This window comes from Scyliorhinus canicula, chromosome 18 (assembly GCF_902713615.1).
Source record: "Scyliorhinus canicula chromosome 18, sScyCan1.1, whole genome shotgun sequence".
Lineage (NCBI taxonomy): Eukaryota > Metazoa > Chordata > Chondrichthyes > Carcharhiniformes > Scyliorhinidae > Scyliorhinus > Scyliorhinus canicula.
Genome location: NC_052163.1, coordinates 117893479 through 117914430, shown reverse-complemented (window position 1 = coordinate 117914430; position 20952 = coordinate 117893479). Strand labels below are relative to the sequence as shown.

Here is a 20952-nt window from a genome sequence, read left to right as displayed (position 1 = left end):
GGGACGTGGGTCGGTGAGGGGAGGATCTCGGCAATTTATCAGGTGATGCAGGAGGGGGAAGAGGCCTCGGTGGAGGAGCTGAAAGCGAAGTGGGAGGAGGAGCTAGGGGAGGAGATGGACGAGGGGACGTGGGCGGACACCCTGGGGAGGGTGAATTCGTCTTCTTCTTGCGCACGGCTCAGCTCAATTCAGCTGGAGGTGCTGCATAGGGCGCACATGACTGGGGCCAGGTTGAGCCGGTTCTTTGGGGATGAGGACGGGTGTGGGAGGTGTTCAGGAGGCCCAGCGAATCACGCCCACATGTTCTGGGCGTGTCCGGCGTTGGAGGGGTTCTGGAAGGGGGTGGCGGGGACCTTGTCCAAGGTGGTCGGCTCCAGGGTGGAACCGAGCTGGGGGCTTGCTATCTTTGGGGTGGCATTGGTGCAGGAGGCGAGAGAGGCCGGTACCCTGGCCTTTGCGTCTCTAGTAGCCTGGCGTAGGATTCTTCTACAGTGGAGGGACGCGAAGCCCCCGAGCCCGGAATCCTGGGTTAACGACATGGCTGGGTTCATCAAACTGGAGAGGGTCAAGTTTGCCCTGAGGGGGTCGCGGTGCAAGGGTTCTTCCGGCAGTGGCAGCCTTTTCTTGATTTCCTGGCGGAGTGTAAGGGGGGGGGGGGGGAATTATGGGTCTGTTACGGGGGCTTGTTTTTGCAACTATATGTTTGTTACTTTCTTTTTTGTTATTAATTTATTGCTTTGTATTGGGGGGAGGGGCTTTTCTTTCTGTTTTTTTCTATGCCTTGTTTATTTTATTGTTGGGAGAAAATTTGTTGTTGAAAAATTTGAATAAAAATTATTTTAAAGAAAAGAAACGAATAAAAGGATGACGTGTAAAAGAATAAAATAAAAAGAGAGGGAGAGGGGGGCACAGACCCTCACGTACACTCTATTAGAGACAGTGCTGCATATTCTATGGAAAGTCTTGTAGAAATAAACCTGACATACATTTTGGAATAAGTCCAACTTCGTGCAAAGTATACAAGTTACAAATTTCATTGGAATACATTCCATAATAATTCTGTGCCAATTTCATATAGAAGGTGACTTGTCATTGATCCAAGAATATAAAATATTTTTCCATGCAGCAAATGTGAGAATATTATACATCCTTTTCTAATTATCACCAATTATGCATTTATCTGGGAAAACCAGAACCAAAACCCATAGGGTCATCTCCACGGTTCTATTCAAAAATGTTTACAGCTCTTTTAAAAAAAAAATTCAGAGTACCCAATTCTTTTTTCCAATTAAGGGGCAAGTTGGCGTGAGCATTTCACCTACCCTGCACATCTTTCGGTTGTGGGAGTGAGACCCACGGAGTCATGGGGAGAATGTGCCATAGAATTTACAGTGCAGAAGGAGGCCATTCGAGTCTCCACCGGCTCTTAGAAAGAGCCACGGACAGTGACCCAGGGCCAGGATCGAACCCGGGTCCTCAGCGCCACAGGCAGCAGTGCTAGCCACTGCGCCAGGGTCCCAGGTTCGATTCTCAGGTTTGGGTCACTGCCTGTGCGGAGTCTGCACATCCTCCCCGTGTGTGCGTAGGTTTCCTCCGGGTGCTCCGGTTTCCTCCCACAGTCCAAAGATGTGGAGGTTAGGTGGATTGGCCATGCTAAATTGCCCTTAGTGTCCAAAATTGCCCTTAGTGTTGGGTGGGGTTACTGGGTTATGGGGATAGGGTGGAGGTGTTAACCTTGGGTAGGGTGCTCTTTCCAGGAGCCGGTGCAGACTCGATGGGCCGAATGGCCTCCTTCTGCACTGTAAATTCTATGATTTAAAAATTATCCCCGTGTCTGTGTGGATTTCACCTCCAAAACCCAAAGATGTGCAGGCTGGGTGGATTGGCCACGCCAAATTGCCCCTTAATTGGAAAAAAAATTGGGTATTCTAAATTTATTTTTTGAAAAAAGGGAAAGTATTATGCATCAAAGTTATGTACGAGTCCCAGTATTTCTCAAATAAAATACTGTGGTAACCTGACCGAGCCCAGTCTTGAGCCCGATTTAATTGCATATTTTAAATTAAAGAATTGGGCACTTTAAATCAAACTGCAGTCAAACCTCAGGCAGGCTGTTGGGAATTCAGACTTGACCAAATTCAAATACACAACCGACAGACAGCTGCCAGACCATGTCTGGAACACACCCGTCAATCACCTATCAAAGGATCATTGCACCCTATTGATAAGCATTTGTCTATTGTCAGTAGCCCAGATCGAGCCAGACTCTTGGGCACCCAGAGTTTCTGCTGTTACCTTACATGGGAACAGGTTATGTGCAGATCACACCACCAGAGATGGACACTGGGGCGGGCTCATGTGTCCTGTCAAATGGTCATCGACCAGACCATTGGGTGTTGAGACCCCCTCCTGAAGCTTCATTGGCAGAAAGCCAGAGGAAATGGTAAAAGGGCACGAAGGAAGGGGGCCCCAAGGCACATTAGCAGTGAAGACTTCAGGCAGAGGCAATCGAGACATCTGACCAGAGGCGAATGTAAGCAGGGTGTGAGACCTATCTTTGCAACAATGGGACCTGAGAGGCTCAGAGAATCGGACCCTCGGCACAACCAAAGTCAACTGTCTGGGTAGAATAACCAATCTTGGGAATCTTTAGTAAATGTTAATGGGTTATTTACGGGTTTAATACAGTTGTTTAATAAAGTTGTTGAATTTATACTTGTGTTTGTCCTTTGTTCTCCTCACTATTAAAGTTATATTCACGCCACACAAGTGCCAGGCAAAGACCATCTCCTACAAGAGAGGATCTAACCACAGCCCCTTGACGTTCAATGGCATTACCATCGCTGAATCCCCCACAGCCAACATCTTGGGGGTTACCATTGATCAGAAACGGAACTGGACTAGCCACATTAATACTGTGGCTACAAGGGCAGGTCAACGGCTAGGAATCATATGACGAGTAACTCACCTCCTGACCCCGCAAAGCCTGACCACCATCTACAAGGCACAAGGCAGGGGTGAAATGGAGTGCAGCTCCAACAACGCTCAAGAAGCTCAACACCACCCAGGACAAAGCAGCCCGCTTGATTGCCCCCCATTCCACAAACATTCAAACCCTCCAACACCGATGAACGGTGGCAGCCGTGTGCACCATCTGCAAGATGCACCGCGGTAGCTCCTTTGACTCCAGTTCCTTGGACAACACCTTCCAAAGCCACAAATACTACCATTTAGAAGGGCAAGAGCAGCAGAAACCTGGGAACCCCACCACCTGGAGGGTTCGCTCCAAGTCACTCACTACCCTGACTTGGAAATATATCGTCGCTCCTTCACTGTCACTGGAGCAACATCCTGGAACTCCTTCCCCAAGCACAGTGGGTGTACCTACACCCCAAGGTCTGCAGCAGTTCAAGAAGGCAACTCACCACCATCTTCTGAAGGGCAACTAGGAATGGGCAACAAATGCTGGCCTAACCAGCGACGGCCACATCCCGTAAATTAATTTTTAAAATAAATAAAGACACTTGGGTAAAACTTTGATTAAAATACTGGTCATAGAATTTACAGTTTATTACAGGAAGCCATTCGGCCCATCGAGTCTGCACTGGCTCTTGGAAAGAGCATCCTACTCAAGATCCACACCTCCACCCTATCCCCATAACCCAGTAACCCCACCCAACAATAAGGGCAATTTTAGACACTAAGGGCAATTTAGCATGACCAATCCACCTAACCTGCACATCTTTGGACTGTGGGAGGAAACCAGAGCACCCGGAGGAAACCCACCCACACATGGGGAGGATTTGCAGACTCCGCACAGACAGTGACCCAAGCCGGAATCAAACCTGGGACCCGTGAAGCAATTGTGCTATCCACAATGCTACCGTGTTGCCCTAAGTAACTGTCAAAGTAACTGAGGTTTTAGAGATACAATAGTACTGACTCAGTGCTCAGTTACTAGTCCATCCTTGTCAGAAAGATAAATACAAATACAAAAAAAATGAAAAGAATATGGGATGCGCAGTGGGGCAGTGGTTAGCACTGCTGCCTCATGACTCCGAGGACCCAGGTTCCATCCCGGACTCGGGTCACTGTCCGTGTGGAGTTTGCCCATTCTCCCCGTGACTGCGCGGGTCTCACCCCCCACAACCCAAAGATGTGCAGGGTAGGTGGATTGGCCACGCTAAATTGCCCCTTAATTGGAAAAAAAGGGAATTGGTTACTCTTTAAATTAGCAAAAAATAAATGAAAAGAATATAATAACAGTGGATAAAGTGACAACTTTGCAATCACCTCCCACAGAGTTCACGAAAGCCACGGGGCTGGATTCTCTGTCGGCGGGATCCTCCATTTCGCCGGCAGCGCACTCACGCCCGCGGATTTCCCGACGGGGTGGGGGTGCCCACAATGGGAAACCCCATTGGCTGGCTGCTGGGGCAGAGAATGCTGCTGCTGGGGGGGGGGGGGGGGGGGGGCGCCGCAGCAGAAAATGGGTGCGGCCGGATGCAGAATCCCGCCCCTTGTTTTCGCTGGGGTATCAATGTTTTTGTCGAGTTTTTGAATGTCACCCCCCTCGGTATGGCACAGTATGATACAGAGGCATGTCTGTGCTCTGATGGTCGTCAGTTGTCTTCTGACTTCAGCGTAACCCTTGCATCTCTGTTGAGCCACTGCATGAAAAAAATCTTGGAAGAAAGAGACCTTCCATCCATCAACGGGTAAGGTCCCAATACGTTTGGCTGCCTCCATCACTTTTTGATGCTCTTTGAAGTTGTGGAAACGCATAATTATGGACTGGGGTTGCTGGTTGTCCCTGGGCATCAGAGCAAGTGAGTGATGCGCATTCACCAGTTTAATGAGCCCCGCTTTCGTTTCTATGTTGAAGCTCTCAAAGAATTTAACTGAGAGCCTACCCTCAGCTCCCCCGGCAAACCGATAATCCAAACAGTTTTCCTCCGACCTCAGTTCTCTAAACCATCGAGATCTTCTAGCATTATGAGCAGCTGTTTTTTGATAGACTGTAAACGAATCTCTACCGAGGAAGTCACATTTTCCACCGTAAGAATTCTCTTCTCAGCCATGTCAAGCCTTTTACCAGTATTCTGCAGTCCTGTAGCATGGGCACTGATGTTTTGTGCTAATAAACTGAATCTCTCATTTCTCGGCATTTTGTCAATAGAGTTCGGCCGAAAATCCTCCATGGACATAATATGGAGTATTTTCTCCAATTTAACTGAAAGTGAGCTGTATGAAAACAATAAATGAAAGGATTTATAGCAGAGTAGCACTACAGCTCAAAGGAGGTGAGTTACTTGCCGCAGGATTCCTAGCCTTTGACCTGCTCCGGTAGCCACAGTATTTATCTGACTAGCCCAGTTGAGATTCTGGTCAATGGCAACCCTCCCAGGATGTTGATAGTTGAGGATTCAGTGATGATAAGGCCATCATTGCAGTGTTAATGTAAGCCTACTTGTGACAATAAAGATTATTTATTTATTTATTTATTATTATTGAATGTCAAGGGGCAGTGGTTCGATCCTCTCCTGTGGTGGATGTAAAAGATCGAGTGGCACTATTTTGAAGAAGAGCAGAGGAGCTATCTGCGGTGGCCCTACCTGTATTTATCACACTGCTGTTTTTGAGAGTTTGCTTTGTGTGAATTGGCTGCTGCATTACAACAGTACATCTTGGAAAATGCAAATAGGCATTTAATTATTCTCCAGTTGAAAGTTCCATTCGATCAACATTCTGCAAAAATTTCCACTGCGTTTCGGGAACCACCTTCTGTAAATATTGATATCACGCTGTCCATCTTAAGCTATTTGTGCCTCTTGAGATGTAACCCAAGTACATAGTGTTTGTATTACAGTTAGCATATCAGGTCCCCAGTGGGTTTGCCAGCATCACCCAGTGAGTGACTGAACCATTTAAACTAGGTTCAATATGGGCAATACGGTAGCACAGTGGTTAGCACTGTTGCTTCACAGCGCCAGGGATTTGGGTTCGAATCCCGGCTTGGGTCACTGTCTGTGTGGAGCCTGCACGTTCTCCCTGTGTTTGCGCGAGTTTCCTCCGGGTGCTCCGGTTTCCTCCCACGAAAGACGTGCAGTTAGGTGAATCAGAAATTCTGAATTCTCCCCCAGTGTACCCGAATGTCGGAATGTGGCGACTGGGGGATTTTCACAGTAACTTCATTGCCATGTTAATAATTTAATATATAAATTTTTTCCAATTAAGGGGCAATTTAGCGTAGCCGATCCACCTAGCTTGCACATTTTTGGGTTGTGGGGGCGAAACCCACGCAAACACGGGGAGAATGTGCAAACTCCACACAGACAGTGACCCAGAGCCGGGATGGAACCTGGGACCTCAGCGCCGTGAGGCAGCAATGCTAACCACTGCGCCGACATGCTGCCCTTCACTAATGTAAGCCTACTTGTGACACTAATAAAGATTATTATTATTAGTTCAGGTAAAAGATCAATGACTCAAAACATTAACTAATCTAGTCCCATAATACAGGAAACGTGACAACCAGTTTGTGAACAGCAAGCTCCCACCATGAGTACTAGAATGGCCATATCACTGGCTTTTTGTGGTATTGGTTGAATGATAAATATTGGTCGGGACACCAGGCAGACCTTCCCAACTCTCCTTTGGAAAAGTGCCATGTGTTCTCTGTTTCCCTCCACAGATATTACCTGAGTGTTTTCAGCATTTCTGTCCTTATTTCGAGGTAGCTCTCTGCGTTTTTCATGTTCTAGCGTGATCCTGTGTTGTGCAAACTTGCTCTTTTGAAAACTAAAATTAGGCTAATAGAGTATATTGCCGCAAATTGGTGCTAGCTTTATTCCACATTTGTACCGTGAACTCAAAAAACACAATGAGGCAATTACAAAGTGGAACATGACACAGATTTGAAGAAAGCTACAGGAGTCAGCGGAGGTAGGGAAGTTAAAATAAAACAAGATAAAAATAGAGCAGGGTGAGATAAGGGCGCTGAATTCATCTTCAAATCTGAAAAAAGATAATGCAGAAACAAATGATTGCAGGTTCTGGGCCCTGACTCTTTCAAACTTTGGCAGTCATTCACTTGAGGTGGATTGCATTCATGATCTGTGAAAAGTGTGTCCATTCCAAATCAGACACTGGAGGTTACTTAGCCAGATACAGAAAGTATCTTTTTTGTCACAACTTATTTTCCTCCACTTCTCCTGAAAATGCTGACACTTGTCCCCAGGCTCCTGCATTCCTCCACTGCCTCCGCCAAATTGTCATTCTTCAGACAGGCTGTTCGACCTGAGGGGGCATCACAGCCCAGCTGAATGCTGTCCTCCGAAGATATCCATGCGGGTATGTTTTACAGCAGAACGACCACTGGTTGGCTCTTTGGATGGTAAGCTTGCCTGATTTTCTGCCCACTTTCTAGCCTGGGGATGTTAACGATAATTGTAGTACCCTTACTGCAACGCCTGATTAGATTGACATATTTTGGATGGAACAGGACTTGAACCTGCGAATTTCCTTGTCTCCGAATCTCTGCACGGAGTCATTGTGACAGCCTGAAGCATAAACAAGACTAGGCAGGCTGCATTGCATACATGTGTGTACTGGTGAATCACTGGCTAAATACATTCCGCAGCAGCAGAGTAAAACACGTGCACAATGTTTTGACGCTAGAAAGGGTTCACGCACATATTTGCCACATTGAGAGTCACAAGATGCCTAGCCTGGAAAGGTTTGATGCCAGCCAATTAAAAATTCCTTCCTCCGGAAATGTGCATTTGAATTTGTCAAAGTGTTTTATTAACGTCCTGTTATGAAGGTGCCGCTTAATCACAAAATGTTAATGAGCCAATTTCAGCGTGAATGTGTCTTCACCAAATTTTTAATCATCCTTCACAATAGCTCCTTCATCAGCTCTGCCTCGATTTTTGCCTGATAACGCTTCTGTGATTTGCCTACATTAGAGATGAAATATAAATGTGTGTTGCTGTGTCTTCGTTCGTATCAGGATTTTCCCCATCTCACTCTGCTTCTTACTATGGTTTCACGCACCTTCATCATCGGATTGGATTTTACTGATTATGGCTGTCTTTACTCAGGAGGCAGGCTATAGAATCATAGAATCTACAGTGCAGAAGGAGGCCATTTGGCCCATCGAGTCTGTATCAGACCTTGGAAAGAGCACCCCACTTAAGCCCACACCTCCACCCTATCCCCGTAACTCAGTAACCCAGTTATATTCTGATTCTTGCTTGTGATAGAGTCATACATCTTAGAGTCGGAGGGTTTTGCAGCACAGAAAGAATCTTTCTGGCCAATCATGTCTGGGCCAGTCATCAAGTATCTATCTACTCTGACCCATTTGTCAGCACTTGGTCCATAGTCTTGTACGCTATGGTGTTTCAATTGCTCATCTAAGTGCTTCTTAAATGTTTTGAGGGTTCCCATCTCTGCCACTCTTTCAGGCAGAGTTCCAGATTTCCACCATCCTTTGAGTGAAAAGATTTTTCCTTAAATCCCCTCTAAATCTCTTTTTAAAAAATAAATTTAGAAACCCAATTCATTTTTTCCAATTAAGGGGCAATTTAACGTGTTCAATCCACCTACCTTGCACATCTTTGGGTTATGGGGGCGAAACCCACGCAACCACGGGGAGAATGTGCAAACTCCACACAGACAGTGACCAGAGCCGGGATTGAACCTGGGACCTCGGGGCCGTGAGACTGCAGCGCTAACCACTGCGCCACCGTGCTGCCCTCCTGTCCCTTATCTTAAATCTATGCCTCCTGGTTATTGTCCCCTCTATTAAGGGGAAAATTTTCTTCCCATCTCTATGTCCCTCACAATTATGTACACCTCAATCTTATGGCTCCTCAGCCTGTAGGTTCTTTACTCAGAGAGTGGTTAGGGTGTGGCATGGACTGCCTGCTGTGATAGTGGAGTCGGACACTTTAGGAACTTTCAAGCGATTATTGGATAGGCACATGGAGCACACCAGTATGACAGAAAGTGAGATAGCTAGATCTTGGTTTCGGACAATGCTCGGCACAACATCGAGGGCCGAAGGGCCTGTTCTGTGCTGTACTGTTCTATGTTCTATGTTCAGTGCTCTATGGAAACCAACCCCAACCTAACCAGCCTCTCTTCATAGCTGAAACACTCCAGCCCAGGCAACATCCTGGTGAATCTCCTCTGCACCATTTCTAGTGCAATCAAATCCTTTCTATCGTGTGGCGACTGAACGCAGTACTCTTTAGCTGTCGTCCAACGAGCATTTTATACAGCTCCATCATAACCTCCCTGCTCTTACTTTCAATACCTCGGCTAAATAAAGGCAAGTATACCATGAGTCTTCTTAACCAACTTATCTATCTGTCCTGCTCCCTCCAGAGATCTTTGGACTTGTACCCCAAGGTCCCTTTGATCCTCTGTACTTGCTAGTGTCCTACCGTTCATTCCATATTCCCTTGCCTCGTTGTAGCTTGGTTACAGAGAGCAGCAATTAAACTGTCTGGCTTCCCACATCTTAGCCACACAGGTCAGTGGCCTTAGTCTGTAATCACCACAATATTATCATTTTTGTGTCACCTTTTTAGTCCAATAAAAATCTTTTTCTTCACTCGTTCATGTGATGCGGATGTTGCCCATTTTTATTGCTCATTTTTAATTGCCCTTGAGAAGGTGTTGGTGAGTTGCCTTCTTGAACCATTGCAGTTTGTGCGGTGAACGTCCACACTGTACTATGCTGTTAGGGAGTGGCTTTAACAACAACTTACATTTTCATAGTGTAAATATCTTGAGCTGCTTCACACGAACAACCACAGGAAACAAAACTTGACCCTGAGCCACAGAAGAAGCTATTAGGACAGGTGACCAAAAACTTGGGCAAAGAGTTAGTTTCAAGGAGCATTTTATTTATTTATTTTTTAATAAAAAAAAAAATTCAGAGTATCCGATTATTTTTTTTTGCAATTAAGGGGCAATTTAGCGTGGCCAATCCACCTAACCTGCACGTCTTTGGATTGTGGGGATGAAACCCCCCACGCAGCCACGGGGAGAATGTGCAAACTCCACACAGACAGTGACCCAGGGCTGGGATTTGAACCCGGGTCCTCAGCACCGTGAGGCAGCAGAGCTAACCACTGGGCCACTGTGCTGCCCCAAGGAGCATTTTATTTTATTTTATTTTTATTTATTTATTTTATTTTTAAAAAAATTTAGAGCACCCAATTATTTTTTCCAATTAAGGGGCAATTTAGCGTGGCCAATCCACCTACCCTGCACATATTTTGGGTTGTGGGGGTGAAACCCACGCAGACACGGGGAGAATGTGCAAACTCCACACGGACAGTGACCCAGGGCCAGGATTCGAACCCGAGTCCTCAGCGCCGTAGGCAGCAATGCTAACCACTGTGCCACCATGCTGCCCCCAAGGAGCATTTTAAAGGAGGAGGAATAGAGAGGCAGAAAGGTTCAGAGTGGGAATTTCCAGAGCTAAGGCCCAGGCAGGGAAAGGCTCGGGGATGTGCAAGAGGCTGCAAGTGGAGCAGGCGCAGAGATCTCAGAGGATTCTGGGGGCTGGTGGTGATCACAGAGTTACGAGCGGCGAGGCCATGGAGGGTGTGAGAATTTTAAAATGGAGGCACTGCCTGCATGGGAGCCAATGAGCACAGGGAGACGGGTGGGGTGGGTGGGTGGGACTTAGTGCAAAGTTAGGATAAAGGCAGTAGAGATTTGGATGCACTTAGTTTTATGGAGAGCAGACGATGAAAATTAACACAAAGAGTGGCAGAATAAGGATGGTTGATGTAAAGTATGAAAAATACCACACAGATCCAATAGGGGGAACTCTTCTCAGGTGAGGCAATAGGCACATTATTGGAGTGGTGCATTTAACACATGCTATTCCTGACCGATAGCTTGACAGTGGCTGCACAAAATGCCAAAAATGTGCTGTTCCCCTGAGTGAAACTTTCACGCTGAATGAAAGTCATATTTGCACAGAAAACAACAAGGAAGTGTACAGGAACTGTAAGGGAAGCGGAGGCTGGAGCGCCAGGGGAGGCCGCATCGCTCACAGCAGAAGTAATGACCAAAGTGATGGTTGTGGAACTTGAAAAACAGTTCACAAAGCACATGGAAGCGATGGAGAAGGAGATGGGGGCGGTATTGAAAGTGCTGGTGGAGGAGGCGATTGCCCCGGTGAGGACGGCGGTGGCGAGCGCAGTGGCGGAGGTGCGGGAGCAGGGTGAGACACTGAAGGAAGTAGAAGAGGTATTATCGCAGCTCAGTGATCAACTCACCTCGATGGGAAAGGAGTTGCGGAAGGTGACAGAGACCAACAAGGGTCTGCGAGCCAAAATGGAAGACCTGGAAAACAGATCCAGGCGGCAGAATCTGAGGTTCGTGGGTCTGCCCGAAGGGGTGGAAGGCCCAAGGCCGACGGAGTATTTTGCCACGATGTTGGCGGAGCTATTGGGGGAGGGTGATGATCCCTCTCGATATGAACTAGATCGGGCTCATCGGTCGTGGAGGCCTATACCAAAGGCGAGTGAGCCGCCAAGAGTAGTAACTCTGTGTTTCCATAAGTACAGCGTGAAGGAGAAGGTCCTGTGCTGGGCAAAGCAGAAGCAGGTGGTGAGGTGGGCTGGAGCTGCTATACGCGTATACCAGGACTCTACAGTGGAGCTGGCGAGGAGGCAGGTGACCTTCAGCCGGGTGAAGAAAACACTGTACATCAGCAAGGTGCAGTGCGGCATAGTATATCCAGCTAAGTTGAGGGTGACATACAAATCCAAGGACTTTTACTTTGAGACGGCGGAAGTGGCGGAGGAGTTTGTAAAGGCAGAAGGACTGTGGCAGAATTGAGAAATGGGACTGAGAGCGGGTCGTGTACCGATGTCGCCTCATGTAACTTTATTTTTTCACTGTGTGTTGGTGTATGTACTAAATGAGTCGACGCTGTATATATTTAGACAAGGGAAGAGTTGGGACTTTCATTTGCAACGATGGTTCTTTGGGGCTTGGGTGTGTATGCGGGGTTTGTGTGGTAAAGGGGATTTCTTGGTTTTCCTGAGACCGGGCAAGGGGAAGGGGACCCGGGCGGGGGCCTCCACGCTGGCCGGTTTAAGCCGACCAACGTACGGTAGTGAGGTGGGGGGAGGGGCTACAGCCATCGGAGCCTGGTAGAACAGGTTTTGGTGAGTCTAGCCGGAGGGAAGGAACCGAGGTCGGGGGGAGGAGTTTACAAGAGGAAGTGGAGGGGAGGAGTCCTGAAGAGGGGGGTGTCTACAATTCATGGGTGCCGGCCACTTGGATAAGCTACTGCAAGTCGGTAGGTCCCCAAAAACTGGTCGAAGATTTCGAGAATGGGAGAACATTTGATTATCTTGAAAAAAGAATTTTAAAAGTACAATTCATGGGTGCCATTCACGGTACTCTTTTGGGGATTGGATGGCTTTGAATATTAGGTTGGGGTTGGGGGGTGGACTATATGGTGACCAGGGGCGATTCCTGATTCCTTTTTCTTTTTTTCCTCCTTGGGAGGTTTAGTTTTATTTGATGCTTATATTGTCAGGTGGGTCGTTGTTTGGGGGTTGGTGGGAGGATGGGATCGTTGTTGATAAGGGGATTGACATTGTATTCGTTACTGTTTACTGTTTATTGGTGGGGGAGGGGGGTAAATTCTGAAGAAAATGTGAAAATGGAGAATAAAAATATTTTTCAAAAAAACTGTATTGACACTTCAATGGCTGTAAAATGCTTTGGGATGCCTGGAGATGTGAACGGCACTGTACCAATGCAAGTTCTTTTTAAAATTTAAGTGTACCTAATTCTTTTTTTTTCCAATTAAAGGGCAATTTAGCATGGCCAATCCACCTAACCTGCACATCGTTGGGTTGTGGGGGTGAAGCCCACACAGACATGGGGAGAATGTGCAAACTGCACACAGACAATGACCCGGGGCCAGTATCGAACCCAGGTCCTCGCTGCCGTGAGGCAGCAATGCTAACCACTGCGCCGCTCCACGCAATTCTTTTAATCCAATTCACTAACTCATGAATGTTAATTTATGGGGGCAGCACGGTAGCGCAGTGGGTTAGCACTGTGGCCTCACGGCACCCAGGTCCCAGGTTCGATCCTGGGTCACTGTCCGTGTGGAGTTTGCACATTCTCCCCGTGTTTGCGTGGGTTTCACCCCCACAACCCAAAAATGTGCAAGCTAGATGGATTGGCCACGCTAAATTGCCCTTTCATTGGAAAAACTGAATTGGGTACTCTAAATGTATAAAAAAAATTAATATTCATTTATATAGTGCCTTTGATGTGGTAAAACACTCCAAGGTACTTCACAGGATGTCATTAAACAAAATCTGACACTCAGCCACATAAAGAGATGCTTTGCCGGATGACCAAAAGCTTGTGCGCAGAGGTAGGTTTTACAGGGCATTTTAAAGGGGGAGAGAAAAGGACAGAGAGGCAGAGAGATTTAGGAGTGAATTTCAGAGCCTGTGACCTAAGCAACTGAAACCACAGCCACCAATGGTAGAGTGATAAAAACAGGGGGATGTGCGAGAGGCCAGAATTACAAATGCACAGGAATCTCAGAGGGTTGCAGAGCTGAAGCAGATTACAGAAGTAGGCACGTGGGAGGGATTTGAAAACAAGGATGAGAGTTTTAAAGTCAAAGCCGGAAGCCAATGTGGATCAATATGCACAGCGGTAACAGGACTTGGGTGTGAGTTGGAGCACAGGCAGAAAAGTTTTGGGTGACCTCAAGTTAATGAAGTGATCGACCAGGGGAGCATCGGGACGCAATTTAAAACAGGTTAACACTGTCTGTGAGGAATTTGCGCATTCTCCCCGTGTTCGCGTGGGTTTCACCCCCACGACCCAGAGATGTGCGGGGTAGGTGGATTGGACACGCTAAATTGCCCCTTAATTGGAAAAAAATGAATTTGGTACTCTAAATTTATATTTAAAAGAACGGTTAACACATCGGATAAAATGTTGGATTAAAGAAATGTGCAGATGCCCATCAAACATTGATACCTAGGGCAGCACGGTGGCACAGTGATTAGCATTGTTGCCTACGGCGCTGAGGACCTGGGTTCGAATCCCAGCCCTGGGTCACTGTCCGCGTGGAGTTTGCACATTCTCCCCATGTCTGCGTGGGTTTCACCCCCACAACCCAAAGATGTGCAGGATAGGTAGATTGGCCACTCTAAATTGCCCCTTAATTGGAAAAAATAATTGGGTACTCTAAATTTATTTTCGAAAAACATTGATACCTTACAATGCACACCATGCAATTTCAAAATGCAGTTGAATAAACATGATCTCCTCTCCGGGGTTGTTGTTCTGCCTTCAGTCCAGTCCAACGTGTCAGTGGCTCAGTCCAGATTTCCCATGTCTCCTTCACCTCGACAACACCCTTCTTGCAAAACCAGTTCTGTTTTTCTCTATTTCCAACGACAGTCCAGATTTTGCATTTTTCCTTCTCCCACTCTGTCTCTCTCTGGGTTGTTTTTAATATATCAGAGTCCAGTCCATGGAACTGTAAACTCCTGGTTCAGATTTTTGGAGTTGTCGAGTCTCCCTTGCTCTCCCCTCCCTCTCTCCTCTCTCTCCCTGGGCTGGCGATGCTTGTTTACTCGACACAGTCAGAAGAAGTTTGCGCTTGGTTTAATGGCTCAAGGCTCCTCTGCACCTTCAAGATTGTGTTTTTATTTTGTTGCTTGCTGACCAGTTTCCCCCCCCCCCCCCCCCCCCTCAACTGAAAAAAAAACCACTCAGATTTTAATTACTTCTTAAAAAAAAAAGAAGAATCACAGGAGAAGGAGGAACAAAATTGGGAAAAAGAAAATCACTTTGGAATGTGTTGAAGCCAAAAGGGGTAGAAAAAGGAACCCCCCCCTCCACCACCACCTTCAAGGATCTTTTTTACTGGCTGTTGTGCAGTTTGGCGCCTGCTAATTTATTAAACATTTTTTTGTTTTGTTTTGTTCCATTGGTGAATTAGGGATTTTTTGATATTTTCTTTGGGCGACTTTGCAATAGAGGAGGACAAAAAGAAACAGAAGAGGAGGAAGCCCAGGTAGAAAGCCAAAGAAAATCAAGTTGATATCACTCAAGGAAAACTGTCTTGGAGGATATTTTGGTTTGTGTTTGTCGTTTTCTCAACAGATTGTTTCCTGAAGGGATTTCCCTCCCCCCCCCTCCTCTCAGGATTGGTAATGTGGGGAGGGGAAAGAGAACAATTTCAGCTGCTCCCCGTGATATCATCGAGTTGAAAAGGAAATATAAATATTTAAAAAGAGTTTGAAGATTGTATAAGAGAGGACGACGAAATGAGGGCTCCCCTGCATTGGGGAGCTTGACAGTGAATGAAGCCTCTTCAACTCCAATGTGGTTTCCAGAATCTTTGCAGAAGAGAGAGAGAGAGATTAAGGAAGACTTTTTGAGGCTGCTGTGAAAAAAAAATAACAATCCTCCAGAAGAGAGGAGGAAGAAGGGGAATAAAATTGTTAATCTTCCTGCTCCCCCCAAACAAACTCACCCAAACAAAAAAAAGACTGTGAAGAAAGGGGGTGAAAAGGACATCAATCCCCCCACCTACCCCCTGCCCTCATGGACAGAATGAAGGATTTGATCCAATTTAACTGCCAAAATCACTTTATTTAGTCTCTTGGTTGGAGATTATTCAAGAAAATTCTATTTTGGGCTGCTTAAAATAGTTGATCTTGTTGCTAGTAGATTTTTTTTTTTTTGTTTCTTACCTCCCCCCATCCCATCCCCAAGTGTCCTCTGAAGAGCAACTTTTATTGGGGTTGTCCCTTGTTTCCCCCCCATCTGTCTCTTATTTAATATTTTCTATCCAGTTCTAGCCCAGGCCTGTTGTGTTTGTGGGGAGCCTGGGTGCTAATTTGGGAGCTGTTTGCACCAGGAGGATTCCAGTTCCAGGATGGGGAGAAAGACTTTGATATTAGCTTGGGTGACTCTCTTCACCCTGGCCAACATTGGCCCAACAGAACCAAAAGGTAAGTGTTTAAAATGCTTCACTGTTTTATTTTTAAAAATACAAAGCTTTATGACTCAAAACACCCGGCTGAAAAGCTAACTATTTCTACATGGTGTGTTTTCCGTCTAGATTTCTGTTCATTGATGTGGACATTTAATGACATGCTCTGCCCAACATCTCTTTAGATTTTTGTTTTGCGGCCTAGCGTGCACCCGAAAGCCCGGGGCTGGATTAGAGGGGGCAAAAGCGACAGCTCGCACCAGTCCAGGTGGAACTAAAATCGAGAGTCGGGGATTGACTGAGGACGGGGCCTAAAAAGTGCATTTAAGGGGGGAAAAATCCTCATTGCTGCAACGAGGAGGCTCTCCTCTAACTTTTCCCAGCCTCGAGCTGATTTCTTGGGCTTTGCTGAGAGCTGTAACTAAAGATTTTTTAAAATGTCACACTGGTGAGAGGGCAGGGCAGATGCAAGCTATTTAGGGAGACAAAATAAATTTTAATTGCTTGGGTGCATTTGAAAAGGACATGCATTTTAAGGCAGAGTCCTGCTATTGGAATAAGCTGTGCTGTTTTGATTTGGAAATAGTATGCTACATGCTTGTGAAATATCTGTGTTTACCACACTGGAATCTTGAAAGTGTGGATTTTTAAAAACAAAACCCCCACATGAATTACAATACTCGAATTTCCAGAATCTTCTGTTTTTATTTGGGTATTTTAGTTCCCAGGCTCTGTTGACGATCACCTGGTAATTGCTGGGTTAAGTCGTGAATCAGGACACGCTGACTGATCCACAGTCCTCGGGAATTGTTTTGAGTCCCTGAAATTCCAGTGAAAATCCCCTGTAATAATAATGTGATTTGACTTGCTCTTGTCTATTCGCCTGACCGAATGGACAAGAGTCACTGACCGCAATCCCCAGAACATGAGGCGAAGCTTTGGGACTCCATGTAATGTGAAGTTTAAGTGTGGATTTCATCTTTTTCATGTTACTGTAAAAGCAGTGGCTCTCTGTGGAGTTTTAAGTGCTTACTGGAAACCCTGAAAGCTGCGTCTGTATGTGGCTTTAAGAAAGACCTCCATTCCTGCGTTTTATTTTTTAAAAACATAATTGCAGTGGCATTGTGATTTATCTCCTCCCTTTGCTAGTGTTGGAGCTTTTTAAATGTCCATGGGAGATTCATTTGTGAAGTGTTTTCATTATTCTGGAGAATGCAGTAGTGTGGAATGTAATGCTGCCCCGATAGTACAGAACAGAAGTGTGTATTTGAAGTGTTTTCTTTTAGCATGCGGTGACTGTGTTATTCTTGTGGGTGAACAGCTCACCTGTGGAACTGAGTTATCATTTGACCTAACCACAATGGGTGAGAAGATATTGTCATCCGTTGGATGATTCTTTGCCGCTGAATGCAAACTCGCTCGTCATATAAAGTCACTTTCTTGCACAGCTGCCTCACGGCGCCGAGGTCCCAGGTTCGATCCCGGCTCTGGGTCACTGTCCGTGTGGAGTTTGCACATTCTCCCCGTGTCTACGCGTGGGTTTCGCCCCCTCAACCCAAAAATGTGCAGGGTAGGTGGATTGGCCATGCTAAATTGCCCCTTAATTGGAAAAAATCAATTGGGTACTCTTAAATTTATAAATAAAAAAACGTCACTTTCGCAGCTTCTCTGAGGGAGAGGGGGTCTAACATTTCACCAAATGTCTTTGATCTTTAAAAACCCAGTATTCCACGCTGCTTGCTTGTTTTATTTGGCCCCCATTCTGTATATAAATATTGTGAGTGACGTGTTCCGTTCTACCGGGACTGTGTGGGTGCTTGGCCTGCCCTTGCAAATGTTATTTTGATTTTTTTGTTTGTTGGAAAAAACAAGCTCCGGCTTGCTGTCAGAGGTTTCCATTCAAATGTCCCAACTGTTTCTCAGGAGCTCCAGGACAACGTATTTCTTCCCAGAAAAAAAAAAGGATTTGCATTTATAGACCGATCTTGGTGACCACCAGACGTCACAAAAGCACCTGACAACCAAACAAAGTACTTTTTGAAATGTGGTGACTGATGTAGGAAATGTGACAGCCAGTTTGCTCAGAGCAAACTCCCAAGAGCAGCAATGTGAAAATTACCAGATTATTTTTTTTTTTCTGATTTTAATTTGGTGGATAGATATCGGCCCTGAATAGTAACTATTCTGTGAACAGGATTATTCCAGTGGGTTGAGGATCCTCTTGCCAAGGCGTAACCTGTTTGGGGCTGGTGGAAAACAAAAAACACGAAAGACGGAATCTCTCGACAGAGGATGCAAAAACCTGCGTACCAGCGGGAGAGTTTTAAGCAGCTCTTTTAACTATCTCTGTCTGCTTTGACCCCCTCACCTTCCCGTCTACCCCATTCCCCTCCCTCCGGCAAAAGCGCCTGAAATTTAATTAATAAAAAGTTAGTTTCTGATATGCTGTTCTTGGCACAGACCCCCCCCCCCCCCCCCCCCCCAAAATCTTCGCCTCTGCCATCTCTGCGTCCCATTCTGAAACATATTTAAAATGCTTGGACTAGCAGAAAACCTTTCATCATTTAAAATGTACAAACCTTTTTGAAGCTGGTTTAGCACAGGGCTAAAGAGCTGGCTTTTAAAGCCGACCAAGGCAGGCCAGCAGCACGGTTCAATTCCCGTACCAGCCTCCCCGAACAGGCGCTGGAATGTGGCGAATAGGGGCTTTTCACAGTAAATTCATTTGAAGCCTACTTGTGGCAATAAGTGATTTTCATTTCATTTTTCAACCTGTCCGTCCAACAGTGAGGGAAGAGCAGTAAAACACAGATGGGGAAATGAGAATTTGGGAAATCTTTAATTGGCTTGCTGGTGTGCTGTTACACACTTGGGGCATGCTGTGTATAGGGTAGACACATGGTTGTAGCCGCCTTTTGCATCCACCTCGGATGGCCGGTGGGCTTCATTTTAAGACAGCACCTCTGATAGTGCAGCACTCCCTTAGTACATCACCATGAATGTCTGCTTGTGGGCTGAAGTCTCTGGGATGGGCATTGAACCCCTCGTCTTCTGACCCGGGTAAGAGTGCGACCTACTGTGGAGTGCTGTTCCTCAGTAACCCTCTTGCTGTTTGTGGGTCTTTGCTGTGTGCAGATTACTTCATTGGCTATAAAGTGCTTCGGTACTCTTGACACACTTTTAAGTGCTATATAAATATTCAAGGAGCAATGTTGGCCAGGGTATTGGGAGCTTTAATGTCCACCTGAGTTACCTGCCTGGGCTAACGGGGTCTCCATCTGATGTTTCATCAAAGGCAGTGCAGTGGCAGTCATCTGATAGTGCAGCATTCCCAAAGTAAAAAAACAGAGCACCATGGAATTCCTACAGTGCAGAAAGAGGCCATTTGGCCAATTGAGTCTGCATTGACCCTGTGAAAGAGCACCCTACCCACTCCCTCAGCTCACCTACCCTCCACGTCTTTGGACACTTAAGGGACAATTTAGCATGGCCAATCCACCTAACTTGCACATCTTTGGACTGTGGGACGAAACCAGAGCGTCCGGAGAAAACCCACGCAGACACGGGGAGAAAATGCAAACTCCACACAGACAGTCACCAGAGGCCGAAATAAACCCGGGTCCCCAGCGCTGAGAGGCAGCAGTGCTAACCACTGTGCCACCCTGTGTCAAGTATCAAGCCTAGATGACTCAAGTTACTGGAGTGGACTTTGAACCCAAGCCTCAATATTTTGTTACCTGCTGATTGTATATTTATTGTAATCAGCGTTTCCACCTTTGCACAAACACATTGTTAAAGAAAACTCTGGTAAACAATTGTAATGGACTTTAAACCAAATGTTGGGTGTTTTCAATGCGGTTTTAAGGGTCATGCTCTTGCCTGTGAGTCATAAAGTTGTGGTTTCACACCTGATTATGTTATTTAACAATGTAATTTAAACATTTGCTTGGTAGCACAGGATTTGAATATTGCTGAAAAGAAAGATGTGTTGCCAAAACCTTTTGACTTGTACTCATCAGGCCAATAAAACATCAAAGAACATATGACGCAGTGCTTGGCTGATCAAATTAAATGTGTTCCTTCAGTAGTTCATATTAGGCAGAATACAGCCTGTACTCAAAACAGCCTGCATTTGTGAAACCCAAAACACAATGGATTCTGTGATTGTGCAGCACCTGATGAACAATCCTGAGTAGCTACACTAACAAACAATTTAAGATAATCAGTTGAGCTTGTAACCTGGCTCATTTAAGCTTGCCAGAAGTGACAGACACTCCGGAACCCACATACGGGGACCCATTCCCAGAATACAAAAGAAATATGTCCCAGCCTTGCACCTTTTTTTGAATAACTCGGAGGCTTAGTGGGCCTATTTTGGCCAAGGTGTTGCCATGAAGAAAGCAATCAGAGTCTATTTGCCAACCAACCAGCACCCTTTTCTTCTGTAGTATAAAATGCAAATTAGGTTGACTGCTTTACATAGAACATAGAACATAGAACAGTACAGCACAGAACAGGCCCTTCGGCCCTCGATGTTGTGCCGAGCCATGATCACCCTACTCAAACCCACGTATCCACCCTATACCTGTAACCCAACAACCCCCCCCCCACCTTACTTTTTAGGACACTACGGGCAATTTAGCATGGCCAATCCACCTAACCCGCACATCTTTGGACTGTGGGAGGAAACCGGAGCACCCGGAGGAAACCCACGCACACACGGGGAGGACGTGCAGACTCCGCACAGACAGTGACCCAGCCGGGAATCGAACCTGGGACCCTGGAGCTGTGAAGCATTTATGCTAACCACCATGCTACCGTGCTGCCCTTGGTGCAGTACTGAGGGAGAGCTGCCTTGTCAGAGGTAGTGTCCTTAAACCACATAGAACAGGAAAATAGGCATAACCAGTTTGTGTTAGTCTTTA

At 46.2% G+C, this 20952-nt stretch overlaps 1 protein-coding gene across 2 annotated transcripts in view; it reads left to right on the top strand.

Moving 5' to 3' along the window:
- Positions 1-14555: 14555 nt before the first annotated feature.
- The window catches only part of LOC119953562 (insulin receptor-like), a 258898-nt gene continuing 252501 nt past the window's right edge, over positions 14556-20952 (top strand). The window contains exon 1 of one of the 2 annotated variants that reach the window (XM_038777953.1): positions 14556-16046. In XM_038777953.1, the coding sequence (XP_038633881.1) occupies positions 15971-16046 (76 nt within the window). In that variant the 5' untranslated portion in view covers positions 14556-15970. The remainder of the gene's footprint in view (positions 16047-20952) is intronic. The other variant, XM_038777954.1, reaches the window with a different exon arrangement.